General features: G+C 40.5%; 1 protein-coding gene across 3 annotated transcripts in view; it reads left to right on the forward strand.

Moving 5' to 3' along the window:
* The window catches only part of STIM1 (stromal interaction molecule 1), a 224,815-nt gene that overhangs the window by 123,684 nt on the left and 76,941 nt on the right, over positions 1 to 24,190 (forward strand). For all 3 annotated transcript variants that reach the window (XM_063093387.1, XM_063093388.1, XM_063093389.1), the window contains exon 3: positions 23,774 to 23,888. In XM_063093387.1, the coding sequence (XP_062949457.1) occupies positions 23,774 to 23,888 (115 nt within the window). The remainder of the gene's footprint in view (positions 1 to 23,773; positions 23,889 to 24,190) is intronic.

Below are 24,190 nucleotides of genomic sequence, written 5' to 3' on the forward strand. Positions count from 1 at the left end.
TCAGTTGTAATATCGCCTTTTTCATTTCTAATTTTTGTCATTTGAATCTTCTCTCTTCTTTTTTTTGTTAGCCATGCTAATGGTTTGTCAATTTTATTTATCTTTTCAAAAAACCAACTTTTTGATTCATTGATCTTTTGAATTGTTTTTTGGTTTTCAATTTCATTCAGTTCTGCTCTGATCTTAATGATTTCTTTCCGTCTGCTAACTTTAGGTTTGGATTGTTCTTGTTTTTCTAGTTCTTTAAGGTGAAGTTTTAGGTTGTTCACTTCCCATTTTTCTATTCTTCTGAAGTGAGCGTTTAATGCAATAAATTTTCCCCTCAATACTGCTTTTGCATTATCCCACAGGTTTTGGTATGATGTATCATTATTTTCATTAGTTTCAATAAATTTTTTGATTTCCTGCTTGATTTCTTCTTGGACCCATATGTCATTAAGTAGAATGCTGTTTAATTTCCATGTGTTTGTATAGTTTCCAGAGTTTCGTTTGTTATTAATTTCTAGTTTTAATCCATTGTGGTCTGAGAAGATACATGGGATAATTGCAATTTTTTTGAATTTATTGAGACTTGATTTGTGACCTAATATGTGATCTATCCCAGAGAATGATCCATGTGCTGATGAGAAAAATGAATATTCTGAGGTTGTTGGATGGAATGTTCTGTAGATATCTGCCAATTCCAATTGGTCTAGAGTCTTGTTTAGATCTTGTGTTTCTCTACTGATTCTTTGCCTAGATGATCTGTCTAATATTGACAGTGGGGTGTTCAGGTCCCCTGCTATTATGGTATTAGTGTCTATTTCCTTCTTTAGGTCTAATAGAGTTTGTTTTATAAATCTGGCTGCTCCAACATTGGGTGCATACATATTTATGATTGTTATGTCTTCTTGATGGATCAGTCCTTTTATCATTAAGTAGTGTCCCTCATTGTCTCTTTTTATGGTTTTTAGTTTAAAGTCTATTTTGTCAGATATAAGAATAGCTACTCCAGCTCGTTTTTCTTTTCTGTTTGCATGGTAATCTTTTTCCATCCTTTCACTCTTAGTCTGTGTGAATCTTTATGGGTGCGGTGGGTCTCTTGTAGGCAGCATATAGTTGGGTCCTGCTTTTTGATCCAGTCAGCCAGTCTGTGTCTTTTAATTGGGGAATTTAAGCCTTTTACATTAAGAGTTGTTATTGAAAGGTGTTGATTTATTCCTAGCATTTTATTGGTTGTTTGGTTGTCTTAGCTGTCTTTTGTTCCTTGCTTTCTGATTTACTGTTTGTTTTCTGTGTTTGTTGGTTCCTTAGGTTGTAGATAGTGTTTTTGTTAGCTTGTTTTCTCTTCATGAATGCCATTTTTATTATACTAGCGGGTTTAGATTTTTCTTGGGTTTTTATGGCTTTTCTTGGGTTTTTATTTTTCAGGAACCAAACCCAGTACTCCCTTGAGGATTTCTTGTAAGGGTGGTCGTGTGGTAGTGAACTCCCGCAGTTTTTGTTTGTCTGAGAAATATACTATTTGCCCCTCATTTCGGAAGGATAGCCTTGCAGGGTAGAGTATTCTTGGCTGGCAATCTTTGTCTTTTAGTATTTTGAAAATATCATCCCATTCCTTTCTAGCTTTTAGGGTTTGTGATGAAAAGTCTGATGTTAACCTGATTGGGGCTCCCTTATAGGTGACTTGATGCTTCTCTCTTGCAGCTTTGAAGATTCTCTCTTTATCTCTGAGTTTTGCCAATTTGACTATGACATGTCTTGGAGAAGGTCTTTTTGGGTTGAATACATTTGGAGATCGTTGAGCTTCCTGGATCTGAAGATCTGTGATTTTTCCTATACCTGGGAAGTTTTCTGCCACTATTTTGTTGAATATGTTTTCAATGGAATCTCCATTTTCCTCCTCTTTTGGAATACCCATGACTCGGATATTTGATCGCTTATGGTTGTCTAATATCTCTCTCAGATTTTCTTCAATGTCCTTGATTCTTTTTTCTTTCTTTTTGTCTGCTTGTGTTATTTCAAACAGCCCATCTTCAAGTTCAGAGGTTCTCTCTTCAACTTCGACAAGCCTGCTGGTTAAACTCTCCGTTGTGTTTTTTATTTCGTTGAATAACTTCTTCAGTTCAGCAAGTTCTGCTACATTTTTTTTCAGGACATTGATTTCCTTGTACATTTCCTCTTTCAGATCCTGTATACTTTTCCTCATTTCATCATGATGTCTAGCTGAGTTTTCTTGTATCTCATTCAGTTTCCTTAGAATTATCACTCGAAATTCCTTGTCAGTCATTTCAAGGGCTTCTTGTTCTATAGGCTCTAGAGTTTGAGATTTATTAACTTTTGGTGGTGTACTTTCTTGATTTTTTGTATTTCTGGTATCTTTTTTTTGGTGTTTATTCATTGTGGCAGGGGGTTTCACAGTCCACCGGTTTGAGACTAATGACTAACTAGGATGTTGCTGTGGTTGCCAATTTCGTATGGCTCCCTCCGTGACTGCTCAGTTGGCCTCTAGTGCCTTGTGTGTGTGGTTGCCTCGGCTCTTGGGCTTCTCCGGGGAGCCACCTTTCTGGTCAGCTTGGACTCTGCTGGGCTGGTGGATCACGTACCACAGGGTGTGTGATCTCTGTTGAGCTTTCACTTCCTGTGCAGGACTTCTCCCCGTTCCGTGTGCTCTGGCCCAGGCTGTTGGATCGTGCAGTGGCGACCCCACCGGGTGTGTGGTTTCTGTCGAGTCTCCGCCTCCCTGGCCGCACGTCTCCCCACTCTGTGCGCACTGTGCTGTGCTGGGGCGTGTCTTCTGCACCCCTCGTCTATCAGCTGGGCCTTCAAGACCCTGCTCGGCACCGCCTCGCCCAGGAAGTCTAACAGGTTTCTGCTGGGCACAGACGACCGGTCTCTCTGGGTGCCTTTGTAGCACTATGTAGATCTTTCTCGGGTCTTATTCACCTTTGTATCCCCCCAGTATAAACCGAGCCTAGTGCCCACCTGCAGCCTGGTCTCCGGCAGGTTCAAGCGGACCTGGGAACTCTCCTACCACACTATTCCCAACCAGAAATTCGTTAGGCTTTTTTCCAAACTGGTGGCCGCAGAGATGGTATCTGCCTCCCAGTAACAAGGAGTTTACTTGGGGCCGGAGTCCAGGGTATGGTGGAGTGACAGTCGGCCCACCCGTACTTCCTTGCCCTCCCGACACTGGCCCGGTACGCCTCCCGCCACCAGCCCCGCCAGAGAACCGCAGAGGGAGTGGGAGCGGAGGCCGGTCCGCAGGCTCCGGAAAGCCCGGCGCCAGGCCAAGCAAGTGGGAGGGCTCAGTGATGGCCGAGCAGGGCGGAGCTGCCCGCACCTGGGAAAATGGAGGCAGCACCAGGCGGTCAGTGGCCTGGTGGTGCAGGCGGGAGCCGGGTGGGCATCCACCCCCCGAACAGAGCTGTGCCAGGGATCACTCACAGTGCTGTGCCAGGTCGGGTGCTCGCTCTCTGTCTCTGGTTTGCCGTCTTTCCCAGTTCTCCGCCGCTGCCGCCTCGGGCTGTTCAGTCATGGCGCGGCTCGGGCGCTCCCAGGAATCTTCTTTAATGCCGGCCTGAAACCTCGAATCCTGAATAGGGCAGCTGGCCGCCTTCAGCGCGGCCCCGGCCTCCGGGATCCTGGCTGCATCCACAGCAGCCCTGGCGCCGTGTTCCCTGTTTCAAGACTCACTTTTGCAGCTAAGAAACAGTTCTTTTCCTGCTCCACACTTCAAAGCTGTTGTCTGTAAATGAGGCAGCCTCTCCTGCCGGGGGCAAAGTGGCGGTCACCCCCCACGACCAGTCAGCAGCAGCAGTCCTCCCTTAAGAGATGGCGAGAGGAAGGTCCACATGTTTCCCAGCTGCCTGAGGCCCAGTGGCCACCTTTTCCACCTCAGCTACTCCGCGCCAGCCGCCGCAGCCGTCGCCATCTTGAAAACCTGGTTTCTAAATGATTTCAATTTTTTAAAGTTTGCTGAAACCTGATTTGTAACCTAACACGTGGTCTATCCTTGAGAATGTTCCATATGCTGATGAGAAGAATGTATATTCTATAGTTGTTGGATGAATTGTTTTGTAGATATCTGCCAGGTCCAGTTGGTTTAGAGTGTAGTTTAAATCCTGCGTTTCTCTATTGATTTGTTGTCTAGATGATCTGTCCAATGTTAAGAGAGGGGTGTTCAGGTTCCCAACTATTATTGTATTGGGGTCTATCTCTTTATTTATGTCTAATAGTGTTCATTTATATATCTGTGTGCTCCAGTATTGGATGTTTATATATTTATGATTGTTATGTCTTCTTACTGGATAGATCCCTTTATCATTATATAATGGCCTTCTTTGTCTCTTTTTATGGTTTTTGGCTTAAAGTCTATTTTATCTGATATAAGAATAGCTATGTCTGCTTGTTTTGGTTTCCATTAACATGGTATATCTTTTTCTGTCCCATTCACTTTCAGTCTGTGTGTGTCTTTACAGGTGAAATGAGTTTCTTGTAGACAGCATATAGTTGGGTCTACCTTTTTAAACCAGTCAGTCAGTCTGTGTCTTTTGAGTGGAGAATTTAATCCATTTACATTTAGGGTTGTTATTGAAAGGTATTATCTTACTCCTAACATTTAATTGCTTTTCCTATAATTAATTTAAGTATTTTTTGTTCATTTCTTTCCCTAGTATTATTTGTCTTTGGTATTCATTGGTTTTGTCAGGTGGTATAGTGTAGTTTCTTTCTCTTTCTCATTTGCATAACTGCTCTACCAGTGGTGTTTGTTCTTTCTCATCTATTCATGGTGGCGATTATTGTTTTCTGGGTTCTAGGTGCTTTAAAAAATTATTAAGGATTTCTTTTAGAGCTGGTCATATGGTAGTGAACTCTCACAGCTTTTGTTTGTCTGGGAAATACACTATTTCCCCTTCATTTCTGAAAGATAGCCTTGCCAAGTGTAGTATTCTTGGTTGGCATTTTTTTTGTTTTTGTACTTTGATATGTCATCCCATTCTGTTCTTGCCTGTAGAGTTTCTGCTGAAAAGTCTGCTTTTAGTCTAATGAGAGCTCCCTTATAGTTGACTTGACACTTTTTTCTTGCTGTTTTTATGATTCTATCTTTGTCTTTGATTTTTGACAGTTTGACTATAATGTGCTTTAGAGAGGACCTTTTTGTTTTGAATCTATCTGGGATCTCTGAGGCTCTTGGATCTGGAAGTCTGTATCTCTACCAATACCTGGGAAGTTTTCTGGTATTATTTCATTGCATATGTTTTCAGTGCCTTTTCTCTTCTCCTCCCCTTCTGGAACACCTGTGATTCAGATGTTTGTGTGCTTAAGGTGTAGCTCTCTAGATTTTCTTCATTTTTTAATTCTTTTTTCTTTGTCTGCTTGGGTTATTTTGAAAAGACTGTCTTTGAGATCAGAAAGTCTTTTTTTTTTTTTTTTTTTTTGCTTCCTTTAGCCTGCTGCTTACACCCTCAGTTTTAGTTTTTATTTTGTTTAATTAGTCTTTCAATTGCAGGAGTTCTGCTATGTTCTTTTTTATGTTATTTATCTCTTCATAAAATTTCCTCCTTCATGTCCTGTATTGTTTTTCTCATTTTGTTGTATTGTTTGGGTCTTCTTATATATCACTGAGTTTCTTTAAGATTGTTACTCGGAATTCCGTTTCAGACATTTCAAGGGTTTCCTGTTTTTGGGTGTCTGGAATTAAAGAATTAGAGTGTCACTTTGTTGATGTCATTTTTCTTGGTTTTTCATATTTCTGGTATCCCTACATTGATGTCTAGTCATCTGGTGGAGTGGTTGCTTCTTCAATTACTCTGGGATGGCTTTTGAGAAAGAGAGACTCCCTCCTGTAAATTTGTCATATATTGCCTGTTGGGTGGTGTGTTTTAGTTTTGGTTCTGAGTAGACTCAGTAGTTTCAGTCATTCTGGGTAGATTCAGTTGTTCCAGGCAGCCTCAGTAGTTCTGGATAGACTCAGTAGTTCCTGGAGGTGTCAGCAGCTAAGTCTGTGGCCGGGCCCACATGTGCAGGTGGGGCAATGTGGGCAGCTGTGGTGGCTGGGACTGCTCAGGCAGCTGGATGACTGGGGCTGCATGGTTGGCTGGATGGCAGGAACCATGTTGGTGGTTGGGGCCTCATGGGCAGCCAGGTGCTGGGCTAGTGTGGATGGGTGGGGCCATGCTGGTGGCCAGGTGGTTGGGGTCATGTGGATGGCCAGGGCCGGGTGGGGCGCTGGAAGGCTAGAGCCATGCAGGCGCCTGGCGCCATGTGAGTGGCACGGGCTGTATGGTGGGGTGTGCTGGCAGGATGAACTCCTTTGTGGGGAGAACGGTCACAGCTCTAGGACTAGACGATGGTATAGGCAACTGCTGTGGTGGTGGTGGTGGGCTGGGAGAGAAGGAATATTACCACTGGGAAGTGCTCATGGCCAAGCAGATTCTTTCTGCCGCAATGGAGAATTCCTCCTGGCTGATCCTAGTATTGGAGATGTGGCAGTGGTGGAATCTGCATGCCTCTTTCTCTTACACACCTTTGTGCTTGGTTTTTGTAATCCACAGCGTCCTCACCAGGCTCCTGCAGCCCTCCCACCGTCTCCCACTGATCCTTTCCCCTGTACTTAGCTGTCCATTCCTTGCTCTTGTCCATTTCTGTGGGAGGATCGTGCTTTGGGCACCTCTGGTCTGCCATTTTGCTCCACCCTTCAAAGCACAGATTTAAATATGCTCAGGCCCTTTGGATAGAACAGATATGACTGACACCATGAATGACATCATTCTTCATGTAGAACTTACTCCTTAGGCTAAGGAAATGTCCTGTCCCCATTCTTCCTTATAAATACTTAATTACAGACTGGCTGTAGCATTCACCTACCAGGAGTGGATCATAGTCAGTTTACAGTGTGCAGCTTCCATTCAGTCCAAGTTGTGTGCCCCAGCTCATGCATTCAGCCCTAACTTTTGTAAGATCCTTGGAATAAACTATTTGAACACTGATTTTTTAAAAGTCTAAGTGTGAGCTTTGGAGTCCAACCTGGGTACAGATCTGAACTTTGCAATGTACTAGCTATAAGGCCAAGTAATTTGGAGCCTCACTTTCCTTATTTGTAAAGTAGAGATGAAAATAAGATACTCTTAGCCATTGACAAGCCCTCAGGCTGGTGAGAGAGGCAGATATATAAACAGACAGTGACAATAGCACATTTTAAGAGCTCTAATGGTGATATGCATAGTGGACTGTGGGAATTTTCAGAGGAATCAGGGTGCAATAATCTAATATGTACTGGTGTGGTAGAAGATACATTGTCAGCCAGCACTCTGGATAGGGTACCAGTTGCCAGACAAGATGAGCTACACATCAGAGAGAGTAGGCATAATTTGCAAGCTGTCCCAGTGCCTTAGCCAGATACAGGATAAGGCAGCAGCTCTCCCAGATGGTATCCCTCATGTTACCAGGAAAACCCAGATGGTGACTTGCTTTGACAGACAGGGAAATTCTTTCTCACTAGGCAGGCTGTTGTTTTCCTTTCTCCCCTCTTTGTTGAATCTTCTTTGTTTATTCTGGATGGCAATCCTGTTGATGACAGGGATTAGTTATACTGGTAAGGCTTCTCTGTGTATGTGTCTATGTATGTGTATATGTCTATATGTGCCTTTGTGTTGGTGTTTCTTTGCATATGTTTATACATCATTTTGTACTTGTGTGGGTATATGTCTTTCTGTATTTAGATTTCTCTGTGTGGATGACAAGAGGTTGAGGGAGGGGAAGATCACTGAGCCAAGGAAGTAGGGGCTGAGTGAAAAGCCCACAAACCAGGTTGAGGATCAAGGAGAAGGTTAGAGGCAAAGGGTTAGGTCTGCAGTACAGTATGCAGGACCTGGAAGTAAAAGCAGAGCCAGAAATATAATCAAGAGTCTAAAAATGCTATTAGTCTAGACAGGATCTGGGCCCTACAAAGTGGTAAGCAGAATGCAAGTGACATCTAGCAGCCAGTAATGTCAAGCCAGCAGAGAGAAGAAAGCCCTGTTTCAGGTATTAAACTTCTGCCTCTTCCTGTCTAAGGAGAAACTGGCAACTGGCTTCTATGGCCCTGCTTGCCTTTCAGACCTAACTTGCATTTGTGTTTATTTGACTATATGTGTATTTCTTCAAGTAAATATGCATGTCTGTAACTGCATGTGTATCACATTCAATGTACTTCATGGCATTAGGAAGAATTGGTTTCCAGTGCAATGTCTGATTCACTTGAGAATCAATGTTCCTCCTTTTATTCATTCTTGTGTTCTTCTCCTCCCCACTTCTTTCTCTCTCTCTTCTTCAGACATTTAGTGACTGCTCTGTACTGGATGCTGGATGTGTAAAGACTAATAAGAAAGACAAATTTCTTACCTACAAAAGTCTCACATATTATCGAGGCAGAAAGACATTCAATTCTGATTGGTGTTGTGACAGGAGATAAACTCTCCATGCTTTGGAAGTACAGAAGAGGGAAGTTAACCCATTTGAGGATGTTAGGAAAGACTACCCAGAAGAGGTTTTACCTGAGATGAATTTTGGGAGATGAATAGGAGTTAACGTGAGGATGGGTGTGAGAAGGATATAACAGTTGGAGTAACAAGCATGATGTCATTGGAGATCTGTAAGTCAGTGGTTCTTTTAACTTGAGCATAGAATGTAATGGTGGGTCAGGGAGGGAGAGGTTGGAGATGAGGTTAGAAAGGTAGGCATTAACCAGGTTCACATGCCATACTGAGGAGCTTGGATTTTTTCCCAAAGAAGATGGGCTAGAAGTAAACAGAGCTGGCTCTAATTCTGACTGAAGGTATGTCAGGAGCAGTCTTTGCAGAGGGGGTGAAACTGAAACTCGGTTTTTAAAGATGAGCAGGAGTTTACCGGATGAGGAAAGAAAGAGGAGCGTTCCAGGAAAGGGGAAATTTATGAGTAAAGGCAGGAGGCAAAAAACATGGCAAGTTTGGGAGACAGCAAGTAGGGAGGTGTGTAGAGAATATTTACTTCATCTGTAAGATAAGGACACCAGTAGCATATACCTTCAATGGCTGGTTTGAGGCTCAAAAAAGATAATGGATAAGGAGTCCTTTGTAAACTGTAGAGCTGTGTGTATATTTTGATAGTTGTTGTGTTATCCAGCTTCTTCTTATTTCCTGTCAGTGCCCAACAGCACCAGGCCCTCCCAGGTGTAGGTCTGTGTAGACATGCTCCCCAGCAGTTTGGCATTGACTGGGTGACAGCCATGCCCTCTTTCATCTAGCCACTTATCATCTTGAGGAGGGAGAGCTAAGATTAGAAGTTGCTGGGACTGAGGCTGAGTGCTGGCTCGCTTAGGGTAAACCAGGACAAATAGTGTGAGTCCTCTTGCCAACGGACCCAAGTTCAGAATAGTCAAACATTTATGAAGTACCTTCTACATATTGGCACCATGAGGAACTGTGCCTTAAATTATCTCATTTTCTCCATATTGTAACTGTGACGTAGTTTGCATTTTACAGGCTCAAGATGACACAGTGTTAAGTGGAGGAGATATGATTCAATTCTGTATCTGTGAGATTCTTTTTCTTATGTCACAAGCTTTCTTATATCTCTGGGTGGTGAACAGGCTCCCTGATTAGTTGAGAGTGGAAAACTGTGAAGTTTCAGGCATTATGGGGGTGTAGGAACTGGAGGGTTGCTGGGCTCTGTCTTTCGGATTGAGCAATAGCATGTTTCTCCACATAGAACAGTGTTTCTTGCCTTCAAGTATGGCTCTCTTCTATATATCTGTCTCACCTAGGTGCTTTTAATATGTCTGATTAATGTCTGTGTCCTTGGATTCCAGCACAGAATTTGTCACATAGTAACCACTCAGTAAATGATGGTTAGGCAAATGAATGAATATTAAGCTTCTTAATAAAGGCTTCTGGAACGCCTAATGTCTGCACTACTTTCTGTCTTCTTTTGTGGTAGTATGATAGTAATAGGAGATTTTGCTCTTGTGGACTTTTTTTTTTTAAATTACTCATTGGCACATAAGCCTAAATTCTCCCTCTTAGAGTTGATTAGGAACCAGGACCTTCGGGGGTAGGGGGGAATAAGTTTGTCTTACTCTCTATCCCCTCCCTCACACTGCCCCAAAGTTAGTGTCATTTATTAGGAACATGTGGTGAGCTCTTAAACTCTTTTACCAAGCTGATTGAAGTGGAGGTTCAATTTTGGAAATGGAATCCGGGTTTTCCTGCTGTTCAGTGCTTGGCTGGGTTTGTGAATCTCTCAGGATCTCGGAAAGCCATGCATGGGGAAGGTAGTATGGGGGAAATTAAAGTTGCCTCTTGTTCATCATGGGGATTGTAAGGGAGAGAGATTTCTCTAGTACCTGAAGCCAGAATGGAAGGAGGATTAGATGAGTCTAGTCCGGGGGTCACCAAACTATGGTTCATTTCCTGTTTTTTTTTGTATATTCCACAAACTAAGAATGGTTTTTACATTTTTAAATATTTTGGGGGAAAATCCAAAGAAGAATTTTATGACATATGAAATTTATGTGAAATTCAAATTCAGTGCCCGTAAATAAAGTTTTATTGGCACACAGACATTCTCATTCATTTACATATTGTCCATGTCTGCTTTTGCACAAGAACAGCAGAGATGAGTAGTTGTGACAGAGACTGTATAGCCATCAAGCCTAAAATATTTACTGTCTGGCCCTTTACTGAAAAAGTTTGGCCCCTGGTCTAACCCATCAATTTTTTTTAACAGCTTTATTGAAACATAATTCACATCCCATATAATTCACCCATTAAAAGTGTATAAGTCAATGGGATTTAGTATATTCATAGATAAATCACCACAGTCAACTTTAGAACATTCTCATCACTTCAAAAAGAAACCCCATACACATTAGCTATTGTCCCCCTGCCCCCCCATTTGCCCCAGCTATAAGCAACAACTAATCTTTTTATCTCTATAAATTTGCCTATTCTGGAAATTTCATATAAATGGAATCATATAATATATGATCCTTTGTAACTGGCTTTTCTCACTTGCATAATATTTTCAGGGTGCATCCATATTGTATTAGTACTTCATGTATGTGTACATGTATCTGTACTTTGTTCTTTTTTATGGCTGAATAATATTATATTGAATGGACATACCATTCATCAGTTGGTAGACATTTGGATTAATTCACCTTTGGGCTATTATGAATAATGCTGCTATGGACATGTACAAGTTTTTGTGTGGACATATGTTTTGTGTTTTTGTTTGGATGTATATTTTAATTTCTTTTGGGTATATACGTAGGCGTGGAATTTCTGGGTGATATGGTAAGTTCTGTTTACCTGTGTGAGAAACTGCCAGACTGTTTTCCAAAGTGGCTGAACCATTTTACCTTCCTGCCAGCAGTGCATGAGGGTTCTGATCTCTCCATAACCTCATCAATACTTGTTATCTGACTTTTTGATTATAGCCATCCTAGTAGGTGTGAAGCAATATTATGGTTTTTGTTTGCATGTCTCTGATGCCAAACATCTTTCATTTGCTTCTTGGTCATTTGTATATCTTCTCTGGAGAAATGCTTTTTCAGATCCTTTGCTCATTTTTGAATTATTTATCTTTTTGGTATTGAGTTGTTAAACTTCTTTATATATCTTAGATATGTCTTTTATCAAATATGACTTGCAGATATTTTCTCCCTTTCTGTGAGTTTTTTTTTCCATTTCTTGATAGTGTCCTTTGAAGCACAAAAATTTTAAATTTTTATGAAGCTTATTTTTTTGCTATTGTTACTGCTCATGTTTTTGATGTTATATCTAAGAATCCATTGCCAAATCCAAGGTCATGATGGCTCACTCCTGTGTTTTATTCTAAGAGTTTTAAAGGCATCTGAAGCTTAATACACCAGACTGGATTCTATAGCACCTCATCCAAAACCTGCTCTACCTTACTCATCTTAGTTGAAGGCAACTCCATTGTTTCAATTGCTTGGGCCCAAAATGCTCTAAATCATTCCTCTTACACTCCACATCCATTGGTAAATATTGTGGGCTCTACCTTCAATATATATCCCAAATCTAATTATTTGTCACTGCCACTCCATTGCAGGCACCAAGGCTCAATATCCTCCTAACAGATAATCATGTCTACAGTCTATTCTCAATGCAGCAGCCAGAGAGCTTCTTTAAAAAAAATGTAAACCAGATCATTTCACTCTTCTTTTCAAACCTTATAATATAGCTCCATTTTTCATTCAGTGTGAAAGTCAGAGTCACACAAGAGTCAGCAAGGATCATGTGATTTGGTTCCCACTTTTCATTCTGATATCCTCTCCTACTATATCCTTGGTCACTCACTTTAGCTACACCCTTGCTGTTTCTTAAACACTCCTAGGTGTTCCTGCCTTATGGCCTTGGTTCTAACTCTTTTCCCTGCCTGGAATATTCTTCCCACAGATATCCACTTTGCCATATTCCCAAATACCTTGTCATTTCTCATACTTTACTTTATCAATGAGACCTTTCCCAGACCACCATATTTAATAATGAAACCTGAACCTCTACCTCATTCTTGGCACACACATATTTAGTACCCATCACTTTTTTTTTTTTTAAGTTTAATTTAAAACATTTTTACATACTTAACACCTTCTGGATTTTATCATTTAATCATTTATTATTATTTTATTGTTTATTTTCTAGAATATAAGGTCCATAAGAGGAAGGGATCTACTTTGTTCACTGCTATATCCCTAGCACCTAGAATAGTACCTCACTCAGTGTTGGTACTCAATAAATATTGTTGAGTGAATAAATGAATGAACCTCTTTAAAAAGGAACAGATTTTTTTTTTCATGTTGATTCAAATTACTACCTAGTGTCACTTTCTAACCTTAATAACTTCCTGTAGTATTTTTTGTAAGGTTTGTCAGCTAGCAATAAATTTTCTGTGTTTATGCGGAAATATCTATTTTGTCTTTTTTTTTGAGATACTTTTGCTGGATTGACAGCTTCTTGATTGACAGTTTTTTCTGTAAGCACTTTCAACATGTCATCCCATTGTCTCCTGGCATCCATTTTTTTTTTTTTAATGGAAAGATAGCTGTTCATCTTTTTGGGGTTCCCTTGTGTGTGACAAGTCATTTTTGCTTGCTGTTTTCAAGGTTTTCTCTTTGCCTTTAACTTGCAGATTATACTATAATGTGTTTATTTGTAGATCTCTTTGCATTCATCCAATTTGGAGTTTATTGAACTTTCTTTATGGGTAGATTAATATTTTCCATAAAACTTGGGTGGTTTTCAGTCATTATTTCCTTGGATTTTTTCCTCCTTTTATTTATTCTGTCCATCTCCTATTCCCATTATGCATATATTGGTGTGTTTAATGGTTTTCCACATTTCTCTGAGGTTTTATTTTTCTTCATTCCTTTTTCTCTATTTTTACAATTGTGTAATCTCTATTGATCTCTCTTCACAGTTTGCTGATTCTTTTTTCTGCCAGTTTATAGCTACTGTTGAATCCCTCTCCTGAATTTTTTATTTCACTTATTGTACTTTTCAACTCCAGAGCATACATTTGGCTCTTTTTTTTTTTTATAATTTCTATCCCTTCAATGCGTTTTTTATTTGATGTAACACTGTCATCATACATATCATACCTTCCTTTACTGCTTTTTTTTTTTGATGGCTGGCCAGTACAGGGATCCAAACCCTTAACCTTGGTGTTATAACACCATGCTATAACCATGAGATAACCTGCCAGTCCCATTCTTTTACTTCTTTAATCATGGTTTCCTCTAGTCTTTATTTATTTATAATGGCTACTTTGTAGTCTTCTTCCGTTTAATCTGACATCTGGTCACACTCTTATGGAGAGTATCTGTTGTCCGCTTTTTTTTTTTTTAATGGGTCGTATTTTCCTGTTTCTTTATGTGGTTTATATATTTTTTGTTTTTGTTTTTGCTTTTTTTGAAATTGTAGCAACTCTGGATACTGCTCCTACCCATCTGGGGTTTGTTATTATTTGCTTATTTATCTGTTTAATGACTGCCTAGATTATTTCAGCAGTCTCCTACTACCCTTCTCCAGTGAGAAGCCTCTAAGGGTATATAGCCTTGGGTATGCCCACAGTCACCTTTGAATGACAGTGGTTTTGGGAGGACTCTCTGACTGTCTCTTTCCCTAGCCACACCCAGCTTTTAAGGTTCATTAATTGCTATATGATAGCTCTTTTGTTTTCAACAATGCCCTGGAGCATATATTGATTTCCAGACTAAGTGAATCATATTAGGGCTTCTAAGGGATAGTTCCTGAGATCAGTGTTTGAGATCTGTTCTTACCCCAAGAGAGCTCCTCCCATATGTCTCTTTCCCTAGTTTTCTCCAGCAAACTCTTCAGCCTACAATTGAACCTATATCTCCAATGAATCTCCTAATCTTTTCCCAAATGCCTTTCACCACAGCTTGATATTGAAAGTTTACATAGTCTTGAACTTCTCCACACTCTTTTGCAAATGAAATAATTTCTTTTGGGAAGAGATTTGAAGCTCTCTGTTTTACAGCCTGCATCTCCCCCCAGGAAAAATCTTTGAGCCGTGGTTCTAGAGCTGGACATGGGAATAATGACATGCTTCTCTCAGAGTAACACCCTCACTTTAGGAACTGAGCTCTTGGTGGAGGGGTGGCAGTATCCTTAGGTCTTCTTGGCTTGCTTCTCCCAGAGTGTAAGTACCATGTTATGAGTCAGGGCAATGGCAGTTGGGACCCCAGTATCTTTGGTGGCACTGCATCTAAGATAAAACTTTTGTCCTATGAGTAGGGCTGGGCAGAAGAAGAGAGGCCTACCTCTTGGCCACACTCATCTAGAACTTAGCCTTTAATAATAGGTAGCTGGGCAGGATCTGAAATGCTCATGTCCTGCTCTTCCCAGGAATCTAACCCTCCAACTGGGAGTGTAAGAGAGAGCCCTGTATTCTTGGCTGCCCCAGTCTAGAGTGGAGTTTCTGTGTTACTGAGTTGGTAGGGAGGGAGCAAGTCTTGGTTAGAATACTATGACTTTTGCTGTTCTTACCAAATTTTAGTAGATTTTTTTGAACATATGTTTCTTCATTTGCTGTATGCCCTTAGGACCATTTCCAGAGACTTTAAATGGTTGCTTAGAAAAATAATTTTCACCATTTCACTGGAGAGTAGGTTTATGGAGCTTCTCATACTGTCAAATTATAATTTTCCTCTAACTGATCAATTTTTGTAAGTGTCCTTTCTCTTAATGAATTTTGTCCAGTGCTACGTATTAATCCTATGTATTGACCTCAATTAAGAAGATAATCTCTTCTTTCTGGGGAAATCTTTTCTAATTAGTGATCTATTTCTGTCCTCCTTTCCTAAGAGAAAGGTTCCCAGACATTAGTCCTTGGCTACTCTGGATGCTTTGGTCCTGATAGTTTGCAAGACTGGAGATATGAAAGTTTCCTAGTCTTTGCCATTTTGGCCAGGTACCTAGCAAGCTGCACCCTTAGAGGCTGCCTCCAGGATTCGACCTGCGTTATGTGACCAGGTTATGTCACGGTGAGGCATCAAGGATGATTCCATGACAAGGAATGAGCTTTATCATTGACCTCAGAAGGATTCCCTTTACCTCCGTATATGCTACATGCTGGAAATAAAGGAGCAAAAGTAAAGGTGAAGTATCTACTTTGGAAGAAGTTCCCCTAATGGTGGAGATAGCTATGAAACAGATGAAGAAAATATAGTGAATGCTGTCATAGAGTCACAGAAGAAGAGGACCTAAGTTAGTTTTTCCAGTGTGTAGTCAGTGACATGCAATGGGGGTCTGAGCAGATGACTAGGAGTAATAAAGAGAAGGAGAGTGTTTTAAGTGAGGGAATAGCATGCACAAAGACATTGGACTGGTACTTTCAGAGAGTTTCAAGTAATTCATTATCATTGGGAGTGGGAGGAAGTGGCAATTGATGTGTCAAGGCAGGTAGGTAGAGGCCAGCCTAAGATGGTCCTGCATAAGGTTATAAAGTTTTTATTTTAAATGGGGTTAAAGCTTTCAAAGTGAGAATCATAGAGTAGAATAGAAAGACCTTGGAGGTTAGTAGACTATAGTGACTTGTCTTAATTATCTCTGTTGCTGATCTCCTGGCACATGGTGTTTATATAGCAAGCACTTAGAAAATCCATCTTCTAGGGCTGGCCTGTGGCTCACTTGGGAGAGTGTGATGCTGATAACACCAAGGCCACGGGTTCGGATCCCTATATAGGGATGGCCGGTTAGCTCACTTGGGAGAGCATGGTGCTGACAACACCAAGTCAAGGGCTAAGATCCCCTTACCGGTCATCTTAAAAAAAAAAAAAGAAAAAGAAAAGAAAATCCATCTTCTACTTCTTTTATGGGTCTCCCTTATATATGAGGGAATCAGCATCACTCTAATAGTGGGCCCCAAGATTGTACATTTTTAGTATTTTTATAGTCTTCTCTAAATATAGTACACACATGTACACACACATATGGTTGAAAGCTTCTTTTGGGCCAGGTACTGGTCTAAGGTCTTTATGTGAGTTAACTCATTTATAATGTCCTCAACATGAAAGTTTTGTACTACTGTTTTCTCTGTTTTATAAATGATATGCATGATGCACTGGAAGTAAGGTAGTAGAACCAGGATTCAAACTCAGGCACCCTGGCTCTAGAATCAAGCTCTAAACCATCATGCTATACTGGATTCAAGCCTGTGTAACTTTTACTCCTAGGTGAATATTTTTGTATTTGATTGGCTGACAATTTAGGGACCTTTTTTTCCTTCTCTTCAGTAGACATAATATGCATTGACCAGCTATTGTAAGCTTAGCACTCTGCTGCATGTTATAGGGCAAATGGAAGTGAGGCACACTCATTCAGTTAATTAGTAACCACATGTCCTGCTCTGTGCCAGGCCCTAATCTTGGAGGTGGGCTTATAGAGCTAAATTATTCATTCATGAAGGTATTCTAGAGAATTTTCAAGATGCTGAGTGAAGAGATAAATGATAAGTACAGTTTCTACTTTTGAGTTGCTTAGGGAGAGTAGTAAGGGGGTAATTAGAAAGTAATTATGGTATAATGGGATCAATACTGTCACAGATGTATACCCTGAGAATTAAGGGAACAAACAGCATAGGGTAATTAACGAACTTGGAAGAGGTCTGGAAAACTTCACAGAGGCAGTGACGTTTTCTTTAACAGGTAAAGAGTGGGAGAAAACATTTTAAATGAAGCACCTTGGACATAGGCTTAGTGGTGTAAAAGAACATGGTTTGTTCAAGGAGCCCAAAGTGGCATGATGTGTCTAGAGCAGGAGTTGGTGACTTTTTCTTTAAAGGTCTAGATAGTAAATATTTTAGGCTTTTCTGATCTCTGTTACAACTACTCAACTCTGCCTTTGTAGCACAAAAGCAACCATAGATAATACTCAACGAGTGAGCCTGGCTATGTCTCAATACAACTGTATTTACGAAGAAAAAGCAGCAAGCTAGATTTGGCCATGGCCATAGTTTTCCTGACTCTCTGGAGTGTAAGGTGTCTGGTAGGGAGGGAGAGTGGCCAGGGAGGTCCCTAGGAAGTGACTCTATGGGCTGCATTATAAAAGGCCTTGAGAGAGTGACATCACCAAGATTGTGGAATAGATGATCCTGGTGTCGCCCCCCCACAGTAGATCAACTGGCAACTATTAAAACGCAAAAACTGCCATTGTGTAATCACTACAGCTTGGGGGAAGCAGCAGAGAGACCTGCTGACTCTGTGAGGGCATGGAAAGCCCAGGCAAGCGGGAAGAGGGACCACCCTGATCAGACCCAGCTCTAGCCATTCCCTGGGCTAGCGTGGCACAATGCATGGAGCAGCTACCTGGAGACAGCAAAGCTGCAGCAGTGCCCTTTGCATGAAGCTACTTGGAGTCTGAAGGAGAGAAGTGTGCTGTGACTGATGTAAAAAAAAAAAAGCCAGCAAAAAAACACTTCAGAGTGTACCATCCCATATCCCAGGACAGCAAAGCTCTTGCAAATTTCCCCAGTGCCCACATAGGAGAAAGGGGCCACAGCTGACAGAAGGAAGGATTCAAACAAAAGTTGGTGAGTCTTTGTGGAGGACTCAAGCGGGGCCTGCCCCATGGGGAACATTTGCAGTGCTGGGGGGTGGGGGTGCTGATCCAGGATGGGTGCATCAGGGAGTAGTGTAGGCAGCTGTTCTGCCTTCTGATTCGCAAGGGCACCACACAGTGGATACTGGTTGGTGCGATAGAACTGCATGGAGTGCAGTTTGTGGAAAAGACTCAGTCCTGGGATGGAATTTCGACATAGCTCATTTGTGTCTGTGGTGACCCCACATGACCTGGAAGTAGCCAAAAGGCTGACAGTTAAAATCTGGTCTGTATAAAATTGTTTTCGTAGCTTGAGAAAGGACAGTAAGGCAGCAATTTAGCTCAGACACAGAGTCCAAGTTCTGGTCCCTGCAGGAAGTTTCCCCCAATCTGGCAATTAGCCACAGGACAGCAAATCAGTTCCAGGGCAGTGCGTAAGGGGTGGCAGTCTCTATTAATCCATCACAGAATGGGAAAAACCAGAGACCAGAGACAACGTTCTGATTTTAAGCAGTAAAGGACTAATACCACCAAAGAATACCTATAAAACCTGGAAAAAGTAGCTGTCTCCTGAAATGCACAGGTATCAATGTAAAGACATAAAAATCAAGAAAGAACAAAGAAATGTGACACCACCAAAGGAAACTAGCAAAGCGCCAGCAACGGATCCAGAGGAACAGCGGATTTATGAAATGTCTGACAGAGAATTCAGAATAATCTTCTTAAAGATGTCCAGGGAGTCACAAGAAAATACAGATAAAAAGTTAAATGGTGTTTGATCCAGGAGCAGAACAAGAAACTTGACAAAGAAATAGAATCAATTAAGAAAAAAAAATTGAAATTCTAGAAGTAAGAGTGCATTATCTGAACTGAAAATCTCAATAGAAAGCTTCAACAGACTTGATCAAGTGGAGGAAAGAATCAGCTTGAAGATAGAACATACAGAATTATCCAATCAGAAGAGCGAAAAGAGACAAGAATAAGAAAAAATGAAATAATTGCAACAATTATGTGACTCCTTCAAACAAAATAACCTCTGCATAATTGGTGTACCCAAAGGACATGAAAAAAGATGACACCTAGAAAGTATATTGAGGAAATGATGGCTGTAAAGGGAAGAAGGAGCAATTGGTTCTAAGGAAGAACCCAGGAGAGCTGCTCAGACCCCTGCACCCAAAGATTTGCTGCTCCTCTTCTGGCTTTACATCAGATAATTCTTTTCCCTGATAGAGCAATATGGCTGGGCCTATTTTGTGGGAATTCTAGATAGATCTCTCTCTCTTCTCTGCTCCCACTTCCACTACTTTGCCACTGCTTAACACTTGGGATGGATTTGCATACTTTGTGCCACCTCCTGGAAGATCACTTTTCTGAGCTCATAGAACTAAATATACCTAATGACAGCTGGTGCCTTGGCTCTTTGGAGAGCTATTGAGCTGCAGTTCTAGCCAATGCTGCATTCACCAAAGTAAGGCAGGACTTTTAGGTAGCCTCTTCCTGCGAGAGGAACTATTTGTTTGGAGTCTGAAATAGTAAATCCTTGCTGTGGGAACCAAATGCTGCCTGTTTTGTTTTGTTTTTGCTTTTTGTTGCTTTTAAACTTTGTCTTAGATCAAACTTTAGCTATTAGCTGGATATGCGACAGTGTTCAGAGTAAGATGCCTACCTCAAGTATTTTGGACATCAGAGTTCTAGCTCAGTATAATATTCTTGTGTGCTATGCTTATGGCTGGGTAACTGGGAACTTCTGTCAGAGGGTATATAGTTTGGCAGGGGAGATGAACATATAACAAGGCTAATAAAGGTATGCACAGGAGCTGTGGGAACACAGAAGAGTACACCTTTGACCAAGAATCTTTTTCTCTTACTTTCCTGCCCTTACCTCACCCTCCTTCCAATAATAACCATAGCTAACATTTGAGTTGTACTTTAAAACTTACAGAGTGCTTTAGTGTATACCAGGAATCAAAAACTATGCCTGTGAGGGGCCAGGGGTCATCGTAACTGAGTAGTGTGGGCTGTATAAATGCATATGCATACATCTGTGAGTGGTGCAAATTGTGGCAAACTAGAGAATGCGTGCCTTTTCAGCAAAGAGCAGCTGCAGCAAAGCCCTGGCAGATTGTTGCCATGTAAACATGTAACCACAGTAGAGGTATCTGGGTGTAAGGCTTGAGGCCTTCATTAGCTCCCTTAGGCGAACTCTTCCACCTCCAAGATGCCACAAAGTACAACATATGTATATATGCATATATGTACATATACATATATTTAAACATATATAGCATATATTATACATATATAATTATGTTGTATATTATATATATTATTCTATGATATGGACAATTGATTTTTTCCTTAATGTTAAGTAAAACGTGAATAAAACATCTTCATAAAATGTTTCATTTTAAAATTAACTTGTAATGAACAATCTACATAAAAATAGTGTGCTTGGTGTGCAAACACAACCTCATGATAAGTTCTGTAGCCATTACCCTCCCTTTCTAATCAAATTGCAGCCATTAAGCCTCTCCCATATAAAATTCTAAAGTCACTGGTGCCCAGTATTGCTAATCTTTTGATTTTTTAAAAGATAGCCTGAAAAGCTGGACTTTTTCTGAAATTTTCTGATTTTAAATATTGGCTCGATGTTATAAAATGCTCTGCAGGCCAATAAAAGACACATGTAAAGGCAGTTTATGACTTCTGCAAACATGTCTCATTTGACCTTTATCACACCCAAATGTGAGGAATTATTTTTCTTCATTTTGAAGAAAAAATAGGCTCAGAGAGGCTAAGTACCTTCAAAAGTCACATAGGAAGCAAGTGGTCTACTTCTTCAGGTCCTGAATTCTTTATAATCATAGTAATACACTGCCATTTTGACTCTTAAGGTCTGCTTGTTGCATCTTCATTTCTTTGTTCTCTAAAGAGGTTCAGTTCATCATCAGGCCCTTCCTTCAGGTAGGGCTTCTATCAGCCTCCATTCCTCATTTGACATCATCTTCTTGCTGGCCTTATTTTCTGACCCTCCTCCTGTTTGCATGCTTCGTGGCACCTACAGAGCCTGTATGTGAGCACTTGTGTAGATCCTCCTTGTACTTTCTTTGTGTGAATTTCTCTGCTCTCCACATGCCTCAGTGATCAGATTTGGCTATAAAAATCAGTCTCTTTCCTGTTGGTTTCCTATAAGCAGCTGGTATCTCTCATCAGATGGTTTCCTGAAGTTAACTGTTAACGGCAGAAAATCTCCTTAAAGAGATTTTGGCACTTCTGCTCCTAAGGCCTGTATGTGTTACCTGTTTCTCTAATCTTAGATTAAGAGAGTCTATGTTGGAGCCTAAGAGGACCAAAAAAGGGTATATCTTAAAGGACTTGATAAATGAAATCTAAAAAATCATGAGGACTGAAGAGATTGGATCTCTAAAATACATCCAAAACCTGACAATTTCTCACCACCTTGTTTTGTGTCACCATTAGCTCATACCCAGATTATTGAAATAGCTACCTGATTGGTTTCCCTACATCTGCCCTTGTTATGCTCACTTAACCCAGCACCCAGATTAATCCTATTAAAAATATAAATGTGATCATGTCACACATTTGTTCAAATTCTTGTAACAGTTCCCATCTCAGAGCAAAGTCAAAGTTCTTGTAATAGCCTAAAGGGGCTTTATGTTCTGAGTTCATCTCCTACTAATCACCACCTTACTCATTTCTTTACAGTCACACTGTCCTCTTTGTTATTCCTTGAACATACCAAGCATGTTCTTGTCTCAGGGACTTTGTATTTGCCATTCCCTGTTCTTGGATACTCTTCTGCAAGTTTTTCTGTATGCCTTTCTCCTACACCTTCTGCCAGTATTTGCTTAAAAGTCACCTTCTTAATGAGACCTTCCTTGATTTCTGTAATTAAAACAACAAACCACTAATACTACTACTTTTGGCATTCCATATTACTCTATATTTATATTGTCTCTTTCACCCCAATAGGGTGATAGGTCAATGAGGGCAAAGATTTTTGTCTGTTTTGTTTACTACTTAACTGCATCTCTAATACCTGGAATTATATCTGGTACATAGAAATCTTCATTAAATATTTATTGAATAAATGAGTGAATGATTGAATGAATGACTTTCTGCCCCCAGACTGGCTATCCCAGTCTGCTTGTGACTGTGTCTAGGTTATCTGGGACCATCTATTTATTTAGTCAACAACATTTACTGGCATTACTCTGGGTCAGACCCTTTTTTGGACCCTAGGAATAAAGAAAAATGGATGACAAATTTCTTAAAAATCCTGCTAAAATGTTTGCTTGTGAGAGTAGTGATCAGAATTGCATATTTCTTTGATATTTGAGAATCTGTAGAAAGCAGTAATCAATGTTCAATCTGGTACGTATTAATGAAGTTAAGGATCAAGCTGAATGAGTATCTGTGAAGCTAATCACCAGTTAAATTTCTAAAAGCTTTGATTTCCTTTGTTTTTCTTCTTTCTTGTAAAAGCATATTACAGGAAAAAAAATCTAGATAATTAAGGGACATCATATTCAGTGCAGGAGAAAAATCTGGATTTTAAAGTCAGACATCTGAGGTTGGAATACTAACTCCATCACTTATCAGCTGTAACATTGAGCAAGTCTTTCAGTTATCTAATGCTGTGTAAAAAACCTCCGCAAAATTTAGTGATTTAATATAGCAACAACATTTATTTTGCTCATGTATATGAAATCTGGGCATGGTTCAGTAGGGATAGCCCATTTGTGTCCACATGATGTCAGGTGAACTGACTGGAAAGCTGGGTGGTAGAATCACCTAAATCTCAGTCACTCACATGTCTGACTCCTGGGCTAGAACACTCAAACAGCTGGGGCTGCTCAGATATCTCTCTGTTTCTCTATATAGTCTTTCCACATGATCTCTCTAGTGTGGTGGCTGCAAGGTAGCTAGGCTTCTTGTATGTTGGCTCAGGGCTCCCCAGGCATGTGTCCCAAAAGAGAGAGAGAGCCAGGTGAAATCTGTATTGCCTTTTCTAACCTAGCCTTGGGAGTCATGCAACGTCACTGCTGCCACATTCTGTTTGTTAGAAGTTAAGTCACTAACATCTAGCCTATGCTCAGAGGAATGAGAAATCACCTTTAATAGGAGGATTGTCAAAGAATCTGTGGACATATTTTAAAACTGTCACAGCAAGTAATTGAACCTCTCTAAACCTTATGTGATTTGGGGCAAATTACATTATCTTCGAGAGTATTACTGTTATCATTTGTAAAATAGGTGTGATAATTCATTGGCTGTAAAGATTAGATGAGAAAATATTGTGGAAGTTCTTGGACTGTTGCTTAATGTATAAAGAAGTACTCAAAATGATTAATTCCCCTTTTGTTTTTTCCCCTCTTCTAGCTTATTCCAGTTAACTGGCATTTATTATTTTTCTGTAATTAAACAAACAATATGAGGAAGGAATTTCTAATTTGTATTTATTTATTTTTTCAACTGAAACATATAACAAAGAAGAAAAGGTAGTCTCCTTGGCAACCGAGACATATGCCCATGGAAGGATACGTGAGTGATATGATACACTTGTGCACTGGGTAGATGGAATGTGCTATGCATAGCTAGAAGCAGATGACCTGTGTGGAGATCGGCTTCCAGGTATCTCTTGTGACTTGTGTGCTTTTCCCTTGCAGTTCCTGAGGGAAGACCTCAATTACCATGACCCAACAGTGAAACACAGCACCTTCCATGGTGAGGATAAGCTCATCAGCGTGGAGGACCTGTGGAAGGCATGGAAGTCCTCAGAAGGTAATAGGCAGCTGGGTTGTCAATTTTATTGCTGGAAGAAGATGGGCAGCAACTTGGCCTTAAAAGGACATGAATAGAAAATTCTTAGCAAAGGGAAAATTATTGAAATGATTCTACATACAGTCACTAAATAAGACCAAATATAGTCACTGTGCTGGGAATGGGGAACAGTTCTTCAAACAGTGTTGGAGTTGTTCTTCATTAGAATGTTTTTTGAATTCTATCTTATCCCTACCCCTCTCCTCATACTCCATAGGAATCTCCCAGCTTCTGCTGATTCATCTCCAGAGACAGGGAGCTTG

Source organism: Cynocephalus volans, chromosome 4 (genome assembly GCF_027409185.1).
Source record: "Cynocephalus volans isolate mCynVol1 chromosome 4, mCynVol1.pri, whole genome shotgun sequence".
NCBI lineage: Eukaryota > Metazoa > Chordata > Mammalia > Dermoptera > Cynocephalidae > Cynocephalus > Cynocephalus volans.